The sequence below is a fragment of the Haliotis rubra genome, unplaced genomic scaffold, assembly GCF_003918875.1.
Source record: "Haliotis rubra isolate DU_JTF1 unplaced genomic scaffold, ASM391887v1 Scf1427, whole genome shotgun sequence".
NCBI lineage: Eukaryota > Metazoa > Mollusca > Gastropoda > Lepetellida > Haliotidae > Haliotis > Haliotis rubra.
The window spans coordinates 151815-163542 of NW_025765367.1; the positions used below are offsets into that span (position 1 = coordinate 151815).

Genomic DNA, 11728 nt, shown 5'->3' on the forward strand with positions numbered 1-11728 from the left:
CAGGAAGCATGTAAGCCTCGTCACATCCAGAAGTCTTACCCTACCTTTATCTAGGCACTCTAACCATGACACACCAACAAGATTTCTTAATTGACCATAAACGTGTGAAAAATGCCAACGTTGTATACCCTTGAATATTACTTATGTTCTGAGAAGTGGAAGACCACCCAACATGTACTTTGTTTGAAGTGTTGACATAACGGATGCTGTGTTGCATTTGGAGCCTTCGATGTTTTACTCACATGGTCAATGACCAAAAAAATCCATGCGTTTTGGATATTGCTGTGGCAATAGATGTATCCCAGCTTGACAGCAAGGCGGAAACAACTTCCTGGTTGTCAAACATGGCGGGTGTCCGGATACTGACAGTCGGTGTTGTGTCGTCAGCCTACTTGATACAGCTTATATCAGGTAAGTTATCAGTTAGTTTTCAGTGTGTGGTTTTCTGCATGTCAACTTGTCTCATAAATCAACTGTTAATGAGAAACGTTTTCGTTTACCACATGGTAACACTGTTGCAGCGCGAGATAGGTTTCAGTCAATTTGACCTGGTCAACTTCAGGCTTCAAATATGTGTTTAAGAACTGCTGGAGCGTCAAATTTTGACGATTCGCATTGAAATGTACAAGCACATGTGTTGTTTAATATCATTGATATAATACCGATGTGCCGTATCCATGCTGCTTCGATGATATGGACTTATCCTTCAAAGACAACCACTTGTTCCATGTGAGGTAAAACTACTGTGAGGCCTCGATTTGGGGAATTAGCTGGGAGCTTGCATTGAAACAAGAGAGGCAATTAGTTTATTGGGTTTATTCAAGCAAACGTGTCTGAGGTGGACAAAAACAAGGATTTTATACCTCGCAGTTGTATCCGTTTAACATTGACAATTTCTCTGATGTAATAATTCAAGATGTATTATCTGCTCTATGCTGTCAAAGTACATGCAGGAAGTAGATGTTAAGAGGAAAATCCCGATTTTACCAACAACAGGGTTTTTTAATTATAGTGTAGGTGTGGTCAAACATGTCTATCTGGTAACCATAATAATAGCACTTACAAAGGGAGAAAGGGGTGCTAAGATGGTAACTTTTAATTACGGCTTGATGAAGCATGCGCCTGCTGAGAAGGGAATACATATGATCTCTTGAACAATGGATGTATGTTGTACTAGGGGGGTTGAGTCTCAAATCCGCCATTTTCTTTCTATGACGTAACATAGGTGTGACCTTTGTGTGACCCATCCTCCTTCGGGAGTCCCCTTCCGGTGTGTGTGTGTGTGTGTGTGTGTGTGTGTGTGACCTTCAGGTAGACCTCTTTTCCACAATGAACTCACTGTGGTTCTTTCCCAGAGGTATTTTTAGACTCGTGTGCAGGCAATATAAGGCCCCCGAACAGTCCCCATGTCATTCAGTCGCCAGAGACAATGCACGCATGCTCTTGACTCTACTGATTCCGTTTACCTTGAAGATGGAAGCCGTTCACCGTGATATCCTGAGGAAGAATTACTCCTGCCTAGTGCAAGCAATACAGCATGTACAAGAGGTGGTCGACAAACTGTTACATTTTAAAGTCCTTACCATCTTCATTAAGGCAGAGATTATCGAAAAACCACAAACCTCCTTTGACCGGGTCAGAGCCTTATTAGATACCCTTCCCAGGCGGGGACCAGAAGCCTACACCCTCTTCTGTAAAGCTTTGGAGGAATGCGGAGAGATGCAGGCCATGCAATGTTGGGATTAGAGACAGACAAGACAGAGCTACAGGATCCTCATTGTCATATAGACTTAGGCAACGACGTATTTGTGATGGCCAAGATGTGGAATGATGTACTGAACATTCATGTAAGGAAGTACAATGTTTATCCTGGTGGGAGAAGTTATCCTTCCAAACGTGGTATTGTCCTGAGTTTGAAACATTGGTTGGAACTTAGTGGAGTCCATTTCAAGCTTCTGGAGGTCATCGATCAAGGAAGGACCCATGATTATGCTCATGTGGGAACCAATATGTATGCTACTTTGGATCCAAATGGTGGTGTGGATGTACGACAGTGGGAGAAAAATGAACAACTGGGAAGAGTGGTACCTACAGTTAAGGATATCTTGTTGTCCCTGGACCAGTGGAAGAAACTGAGAGACTGTTGTGATGTGATGACAGATTTCGTGCCCGAACTCAAAGACATGGTTCCCTGTCTCCTTCAGGACGATCATCAAAACCAGATGTGTTCCTTCTGTAATCCCAATGACTATGAATGTTGGAGTAACTGACTATTTTTCAATGGATGGAAGTCCCCCTTCAGTAATTTTCATTCATGCACATTACACATAGATAATCGCACCTTCAATTGTACTGAACAATATTACATGTATTCTAAGGCAATTTACTTTGGTGATCATACACTCGCAAGTCGTATTTCACAAGAGACTGTTCCTGCTAAGCAAACGTCTTGGGAGATGTGTGAAAGGCTTTACTCAGAAAGTGTGGGACACTGTCAGTCTTGATGTTATGACTAGGCATTAATGGCTAAATTTTCCCAAAACAGTGACTTGAAACAGATATTGATTCAATCCTACCCTAAACCGTTAGCTGAAGCTAGCCCCTTTGATAAAAGATGGGGGATAGGAATTGATGTTTCTCATTCTGATATTGACAAACCCTGGAAATGGCCGGGGGAAAACCTGTCTGTGAAAGGTTGTTGTTGTTGTTGTAAATATTGTGCTTGATATAGATACAATTCTTGTATTGTATTTTTGTCTTGGGTTTTGTTTAAATAGCATGATGTATGTGAAACATGTTCAGTCTTGTTTGAGATAGCACCTTGGGAACAATACCTAAATAGGATCTATTACGATTCAAAACCCATTGGTAGTTATGCTGGACCAAAGAAGTTGTACGAAGCTGTGAAAGCAGAGGGTCAGTTTAAAATTGGTTTACATCGAATTAAGAAATGGTTGAAAGGTCAGGAGAACTATACTATGACTCATCAAATCAGAAGAATATTTCCAAGAAATGAGTATGTGGTGGAAGGTTCAGACAGTCACTGGCAATCCGATCTGATGGATATGGTATCACTGGTGTTAAATACCTATTAGTCATCATAGATCTATTTTAACGATATCTATGGTTGTATCCACTCAAATCTACAAAGGGACAAGAAGTGGTGAAAGCATTGACCCACTTATGGAAGACACAAGATCGTAGGCCAGGTATTTTTCAATCCAACATGGGTTCAGAATTTAAGAATCGGTCGGTAAAAGCCTCTTTGAAAAAGCACAAGGTAACCCAGCTGTTTACACTGAATGAAACCAAGGCCCCCTATGCTGAGAGAGTGCTTAAAACTATTAAAATGAGATTGTATCGATACATGTTGAAACACTTTACCTACAGGTATGTGGATATCTTACCAGATGTAGTCAAGAGTTACAATCACACTAAACATGGAATGTTAGGACAGTCTCCTGCTAGTGTGACTGAGAAAGATGAAAAGGAAGGGAGACTCTCAGTATTTGATTAAACCCCCAAAAAGTTAAACACAATAAAAAAGAGTTTACTTTCAAAGTGGGGGATAACGTCAGAGTGAGTCATCTGAAGAGAACTTTTGACAGGGAATATCAAGAGAAATGGTCTGGTGAAATTTTTACAGTAATAAGAAGATATTGGTCTCAAGGTAACGACTTGTACAAATTGAAAGATTGGGGTGGTGATACTATCGAAGTTGCCTTTTTATTCATCAGAGCTACAAGCAGTGGTAGAAAATCCTGATCAGGAGTATAGAATTCAAGACATTGTCAAAATGAGGACCAGAAATATACGAAAAGAAGCGTTAGTAAAATGGTTCCAATGGTCTAAAAATTCATGGATCCCAGAAGAGGATGTGAAACAGTATAAAACCACAACGTAACGTACGCGGACGGCAGGCATAGAGTCTGGAGACGACGTCGTGAACGGTATGCCCAATGTTGTGTACAGGAAGTCGACAGATTCGGGGGCGGAAGTTGCATGGTGTGGGGTGCTTTCTGTGAGAACAACCGTTCCCGACTTCTGGTCATCCGTGGAAACCTCACAGCTGCTGCTTACCGTGACCAGGTGCTCACCCCTGAACTCGTTCCTTTCATGGCGGCTCATGGCCCAGGTCTACAGTTCCAGCATGATAATGCTCGGCCGCATACCGCGATGTTGACACGAAATTTCCTTCAAAACGCTGGAATCAACGTCATGGACTGGCCATCGAGGTCCCCTGACCTTAATCCAATAGAGCACCTTTGGGATGCACTTGGGAGAAGGCTTCGTCGTCTTAGGAACCAACCTCAGAATTTGCAGGAACTTGGCGCTGCCTTGCAAGAGCAATGGCGCAGAATCCCCAACCATGTGTTCACAAGCATCAGGCAGTCGATGAGGAGACGGTGTTTGGCAGTGGTGATTGCGCGGGGCGGCCATTCACGTTATTGGACTGAGAAATTTCGCATTTATATTCTTGTGACTTGACATTCTGTATACCCATGTTTTGGAACGGCGGTGTAGCCTAATGGAACTGATTATGGCACTGTCAGTGTATCGAGTACATCACACATATCTCAGCAATGAAATAATAACAATTTAACAATCTTACCATCTCTTGTTCTTTTATAGTGCCATGAAGAAATAATGTGAAGTTTCTTTTTTTGACTCAGTATATATGACAAATGCTAAATCATTTCATCACTGTACAACCAACTACTTGAGATATTCAGTGACCATCAGTCCTCAACTGCTTACTATTTCCTGTCTTTAATTCCGGTCAGACACTTCCTACATAACGGAAGCTGACCACTTGTCAGCATACATTCAACATCACATTGAAAATTATCCATGCCATGCACTCATGATTACAGTCTTATCTTTAAACAACGGAAGCTGACCATTTGTGACACTACATCACGCTGAAAATAATCAACAACCATGTACACATGATTACAGTCTGACCTTAAAATTACAATAAAACAATTTCTGGTCAACTTGAACCGGCTAACTTTGCGAGCACAGGATGCCACACACAGGAAGCTAAACACATCAACCCTCCGAAGCCTGCACCAACTGCCACCTACTTGAACATATCTGTACACACATGAGCATAAGTGATAAAAATGACAGCATGAAATACTTAAAATGGTGGTCTGTTTTAATGACTAGATGGATTTTAACAAACATAACACCTTACACTATTTCATCCAATCACAGCGGTCACATGTCTCTTCAGTTACGGCTCAGCGAGCAAGCGATTCTGCAGTTAGTACTGACAGCAGTGCATAGACTGCGCCCCATTCACGCATATACGGGCCCACATGAATTTTAACAGCTACAAACGTTTACTGTTGACAGATATGTAAAATAAATACTTGTTCCTTGTGTGACAGCGTATTTGAATCTGGTTAGTAATTTAACAAAATGCGCTCTGATATTTTGACCTTATAAATAGCAGCTAAATTCCCCCTCATTGTGTGATATTAATTCTACGTTGAACACGTATGCTATGTCTGTCTCATTGTCCCTGAACCACATTATTTTCCCTACTGCCACATGCCCTCTCCGCAGTGATAAAACCCTAAATAAAGCAAGTCTAGATTTCCTCAGGTTCTGAATCTCTGGTGTCCTTAGGGCTCCTTTTCAATTTAAATGGGCTTGTTTGTTACTATCAAAATTATATATATTCAGATACTAAGCATTAGTCTAACGTTTGCTGTGTGAACACTCGAGTCGGCAAACTCATACCACTCATAAGATAATTGAATAATAATCACAGACTACTAAGGTGAACCTGAAGGTGACACTCACACACCGGTAGGGGACTCCTGAAGGAGGGTGGGGTTCAACAATCGATTAGGTCACACAAAGGTTACACCTTTGATACGTCATAAAAAGAAAATGGCGGATTTGAGACTCAACCTGAAGGTCACACACACACCGGAAGGGGGACTCCCGAAGGAGGATGGGTCACACAAAGGTCACACCTATGTTACGTCATAAAAACAAAATGGCGGATTTGAGAATCAACCACACACACACACACACACACACACACACACACACACACACACACACTAGTACAACAGATGTACAAGATACTTGTTGCTACCGTGCCTAGGGGCTGATGGAATAACTATAATGAATCGCCGGCCTGGAGTGAGTGTAGGGAGTTGGGTGTCAATGAGCTTGGTACCTCAGTGGGCAACAGTCATAATACCGGCATAAGTCGGGACCAGTAAAACCAGCCATTATCTATGATTACTCACTTCGGAGTACGTCCAAATGTTATTCGTGTGCTTCTGTTTATATTTGCTGATGACAATTTAAAAATAAGATTAAAAGTATTACATGTTTACATTTGTATCAGGAAAATGACTAAAGAAATAGAAAGTTGCTAACATGGGAACATATATCATGATGAAGATGCTGTTTAAGTAGATGTAGTGTCTCTGTACAGTTATTTTACTTGTATTGCTTGTAATTCAAGCAAAGACGTGTGTTGTTAAGCATCGTTTCATGATACGGTTATGCAATTGCGATTGAATGTTGTAACTGTATTATGTTGTTTCTGTTAAGATTCAGTAGACGTTCTCAATATTGTGATAGGCAATCTATGTAGGCATGTATTACAATGTAATCAGTGGTGCTGGAGTTACTATATTTAGATGCTTCTGGAGTAATATTCAATCTGGAATCTTCTTGAAATACTGTAGACTTATACAGCATAGAATAGTCAAACACCTATTGTCGAACTTTGTGGCTGTTTCAAACCTCGGATAACTCGATATATTTACGTATGTTTCTTCAGTGGTGTTTAACTGTAACTGTCTAGCGGGTATTGAACTACATAATGGGACAAGCGCTTATCATCAGTAGACCAGTTGTTTAGGAAAGATAATATATCACCCTGGGCCTATATTTTCGAAGCTCTCTTAGCGCTAAGATAGTCGTAAGTGCCATACATTAACATTAACTTACGACTATCTTAACGCTAAGAGAGCTTCGAAAATATAGGCCCTGGATATTAGCTTTTGTCTGTCTCGTAAGCTTCACCACAGTTCCTGCTCGTTGAGCATTATTATCACTGACTTTATTGACTTTATTGTTGTTGTTTGTTTATGTCACGCTATTTCCTTAACTTTGCGTACGGTGGCTATGAACAAGACAATATCAGAAATGAACATTCATTTTCGAAATGGTTTTTGTTACAAACGTTATAACTTTATCATTTTCTACATGCACAATATGAATATATTTAAATTGCGACATTGTCAGGCGTAAGCCAAAAGTAATTTCAATGGTCGATGGAGTGGCTTAGTGGTTAAAGCTGTTGCTGTTTACGCCAAAACCCCGGATTCGATTCCCTTCCCCGACTGTCAAATTGCTGGAACATAAGAACCATTCTCGCTCCCCTCTCGTTTCCATAAACTAGAGTTGCTTCCCTTAAGTAAATGAGAATTACCCGGCGGGCGGAATGAGTATTACTGGCGGGTGGAATGGCTTGCCGCGAAATGCAATCACTTATAAAGTATTTTTAAAAGAATCACCTTGAAAGTTATGCCAAGACAATTGTCGTTTCAACTTTTTCGGAAAATTACTTCACTGTCTAAAAGTATTGCCTGTTCTATCATAGTCTCAATGACTAATAATTTTAGCTTGTTAATTTGTGTTCCCATATTTGCAAATGCCCTGCACTTGGCTTTGAAGCTACAAATGAATGGATTTAGCCGTTAATTAATGAGTTAATTAAATACTTAGCTAAGTAGTACGTTCGTCAATTTATTTACTCACAGTGTATATTCCTAAAGCAGGAAATTTATCATCCAATATCATTCGCGCGTGATACACTCTATTTTTCTTTTTAAAGAGTTTATGACGTGATTTTCATTAAATTAATGTACGCCTTTTTACTTTTTTACTGCACTTTCGCTATTTTTGCTACGTCAGAACTGCTTTTTACATCCACAAGAAATCTCTGCTTGTACAATTCCTACTATATCATGTGCATGTGGTAATGAACACCACGACAAGTTGCCCATCAGTCATAAACACATGGGAATGCTAGTCAATTGTTCGCTTGAATATATACGAAAACGAATAGTACAAGTTCAAATAGGGAATGGCATTGGACATCGCTTTGTCACTGATGCGTGAGATATTTCTTATTCTGTTTCGTCGTTTCATCATCACAAGATGCATCCCTTTGTTTTCAAGATATAAGCAATAAGAATCATCGAATATGTCTACGCGGAAATAGTTACGGCATGTTTAGATATGCCGTTACTAATCACGAACATGCATGTCCTAAAGGTACGTGCTCACCAGGAAAGTTTGGTGAATCCTGCCTCTACACCTGTCACTGTGGAGACTCGTGTAACCAGAAGACTGGAGCTTGTGGAGGCGGCTGTGACGATGGCTGGGTTGGAGGACATGGTGCTAACTGTCAGAAAGGTATCATGTTAATATCTGTTAATGTCCTGAATTAATATTTTCGACTGCCTAAATCACTGTTCATACGTTTTGAATAACTACATCTAACAATGACCTTGAAATATAAGCATCGACATGGTCAAGGCTGTATTCAAGAAATACAGTTCGCTGTATTTAAGAAATACAGTTCGCTACGCCCTTGTATAGTGTAATAAAGTACACTTTTGCCCTGAACTACTATAGTTAAAGGACGAGAACCTTGTATCGTAGGCACGTTTGAACAGTGTTTATCAGGGATAATTATGATATTCCTTGAGTTATGCAAATTGAATATCTCTCTAAGTAATGACCATGCTGTCAATGGAAATGAAATCAACACAACTTGACCATTGTTATCATGGCCACCACCATAGAGTCATTAGCTGCCTATAATCAAAGTTAGACAAATGCTGGTTGGCAACTGAATTATGACATTGTGGATGAGGTGCGGGATACTGCAGGCTGACCACACATCTGTCGTAAATGCGACACGTTACAGTCTGATCAGACCCTTAGGGATAAATTGAGAATGCTTTGTGTTAGTCGAGACTTGACCCTGAGACAGCGACTAGGCAGGTTGGCTGACCATCGCCTCCGACATGCCGCCTAGTCATTGTTGTAACTTCATGTAGGTATACATATTGAATCCAGAATGAAGTGTTGTGGACCCACTGATGGACTTCTGTCATTGAAGACACAGAGATCCCTTTAAACAGCCCGGGATACTTGCCAAAGTGTACTTTATTACACTATAAATAGGGGTAGAGCGATCTGTATTTCTTTCTTAAGATGCTAAATTAAATTCTTAACGACGATAAATCTAAGGCAGGGAACAAACGATGTCGGTAACCTAAATGCACAATCCTCGTTCACGGCTAACTGACGCGCTGTTCTATTGACGTGTCTGCCTTTAAAGATACCATATATAGATGTTTGGATTTTTGTATTTGATGATTTACACTTTAATCATTGGAGAAATATTTTCATGACACAGAAAATGTTGCCTACAGAAGAACGGCCTCCTCCCCTACTGGGCTGTATACAGACGCATGGAGCGCGGACAAAGCTGTAGATGGGAACAGGGACCAGAACGTGTACAACGGCTCCTGTTTCCACGCAGCTGATAATACATGGGGTTTGTGGAAGGTGGACCTAGGAAAGCAGTACAGGATACATGATGTCAAGATATATCCGCCATCGCACAGTAAGGATTTGACTAGCTGACATTGACTACTCTAATAATATTTATTTATTTATATCTCACGTTTTGACAAAATGGATTACAAACGATCCGATGAGACAGCAAAATGTGTTTCAGGATGGTTCACTGGGGACAATGCCTACACTGCCAAAGAATTTGCATAATTGTGATATACTGATACATCAACTTAATTCATATTTCTTCATGGAAGGCGAGACGGAGGCATTTGACACAATGTGCTTAACGTAACTGGTTACTTTAGTTCAGTGACAAAGACACACAAGGTTTATTCCAAGGCAAACATAACAATTCATTGTAAATGAACTCACGTCTGTGTAAATGATATCTAGTCGGTCTTACATCGGAAAAATCTATTTTAGAACCAGGAAGAATCCGGTCTTGTGTGCTCTACTTGAGTAACACGAGCTCCTCCACGGGCCTCCCTTGCTATGCCTTCCCTTACGACATCCCTGTCAGTAACGGCGGGATCTACAGTGCAACATGTGATGGCATTGGAAGATTTTTCTCGATATCAAACACTACACACCTCAATCTCTGTGAGGTCGAAATATATGGTAGGAGTGTATTAGATTTCTACTAGGTCACAGTGTTCATGTGTTTCAATGCCTCAAACAATCCGTAAAAGATTTAATTGTGAAAAATCACATATGAGTTTAATGTATCAATAAGATGCACAAACATGTTTTCTGTTCCAATCGGGGATTGATGATGGATAAATGTAATCATGTGTTGAAAACATACCACAATCGACTGGCATTTGAAGAAACAGTCACACTCTGGGTGTTCACTTCCGTCATGGATAATATTCTTGTATGGCAGGACACACACATACGTTTACCATAATCGGACATAACCCTCTCACGTCTCGACATATATTAAATATGGACAAACTTTATATAAGTAATATAATTTTACATTACTACTGCGTAACCGTATCGATATCTCCTATTTTCAGTTTGCAGCCCAGGATTGTTTGGTGAAGCCTGCAATCAATATTGTCACTGCGCTAAGAAGGCGTGTGACCACATTAGTGGTTTCTGTCCTGGAGACTGCAGACCAGGGTGGCAGGAAGACAGGTGTGATACAGGTGAGGACATGGTGTAAGAGACACTGATATAAGATAGGTGAGGAGATTGACGCCGGACTCTGTTATATTCCAGTTTTATGGCTGCGGTTTGTAAATAATCATGTTTGTATCCGACAGTCCGGCGATTACCGTCACTATCATGGATCTGAGCATTTGGGATATGAAGCTGACACGCATGTCATAAGTCGGGAAGCCTGACAACCCATTCCTCTTTGTCCCCTGTCTTAACAATCATTGGTTGCTGAAATCCAATTCTTCACGGGTTTTTGTCCCAAATGAATGATGTAGGCTGCTTGAAATGCTTGTTGTGCTGTATGTCGTATTGTCTGATAGTTATAAAGCAGTCTTTCCTGATTCCTTTATGACATTATATTGACGTTCCGCATTTAAACTTATCTTCAAATCTAAACTATGAGATACCCAAACTGTGAATTTCTTGTAGAATGTGACGCAAATCACTATGGAGTCAACTGTGTGAACACGTGTACTGACAGGAAGTGTTCTGATGTCAACTCGTCATGTGATCGCCGCAGTGGGTCATGTGACATGGGATGTCTTCCTGGCTGGAGAGGTGTGGATTGTTCACAAGGTACATGCTGACGTTCAGTTCAAATTTTTTTCGTACTTTGACGTTTACAAAGATTTCAGAACGTTTGTTGGTTGAGAGAGCGGTCATGAGTAGTGTACCGGGTCACCCTGGCGTGTTTTTCAAGATGGCGGCACATCCGGTCCCCCATGGGCGCCGCCATCTTGATCAAGATGGCGGCGCCCCACGGGGACCGGATGTGCCGCCATCAGGGGGAGATCACTCGGGTTCCGGTTCCGATGGGTGCGCACGCATGGCGATGACGTCACGTCCGGTTCCGGTGGGTGCGCGCATGACGATGACGTCACCTCCGGGCCAAGATGGCGGACGCGTTTCAAGAGGGCGGGCCCATCCGGTG

At 41.2% G+C, this 11728-nt stretch overlaps 1 protein-coding gene across 1 annotated transcript; it reads left to right on the forward strand.

Annotated features, from left to right (window-relative positions):
• Positions 1-344: 344 nt before the first annotated feature.
• On the forward strand, positions 345-11403 carry LOC124269183 (multiple epidermal growth factor-like domains protein 10). Its single transcript, XM_046704194.1, has 6 exons — positions 345-411; positions 8317-8457; positions 9470-9679; positions 10057-10251; positions 10653-10784; positions 11227-11403. Exons 1-6 carry the CDS (start codon positions 345-347, stop codon positions 11382-11384), a joined length of 903 nt encoding a protein of 300 aa, XP_046560150.1. The 3' UTR covers positions 11385-11403.
• The last annotated feature ends 325 nt before the right edge of the window (positions 11404-11728 follow it).

What these genes read in the sequence shown, in the direction of transcription:
- LOC124269183 (XM_046704194.1), top strand. Translation starts at nt 345, where the DNA reads ATGGCGGGTGTCCGGATACTGACAGTCGGTGTTGTGTCGTCAGCCTAC. An exon ending in GATATATCCGCCATCGCACA is followed by an intron (nt 9,680 to 10,056) that starts GTAAGGATTTGA and finishes AATCTATTTTAG; the next exon opens with AACCAGGAAGAATCCGGTCT. An exon ending in CTGTGAGGTCGAAATATATG is followed by an intron (nt 10,252 to 10,652) that starts GTAGGAGTGTAT and finishes TCCTATTTTCAG; the next exon opens with TTTGCAGCCCAGGATTGTTT.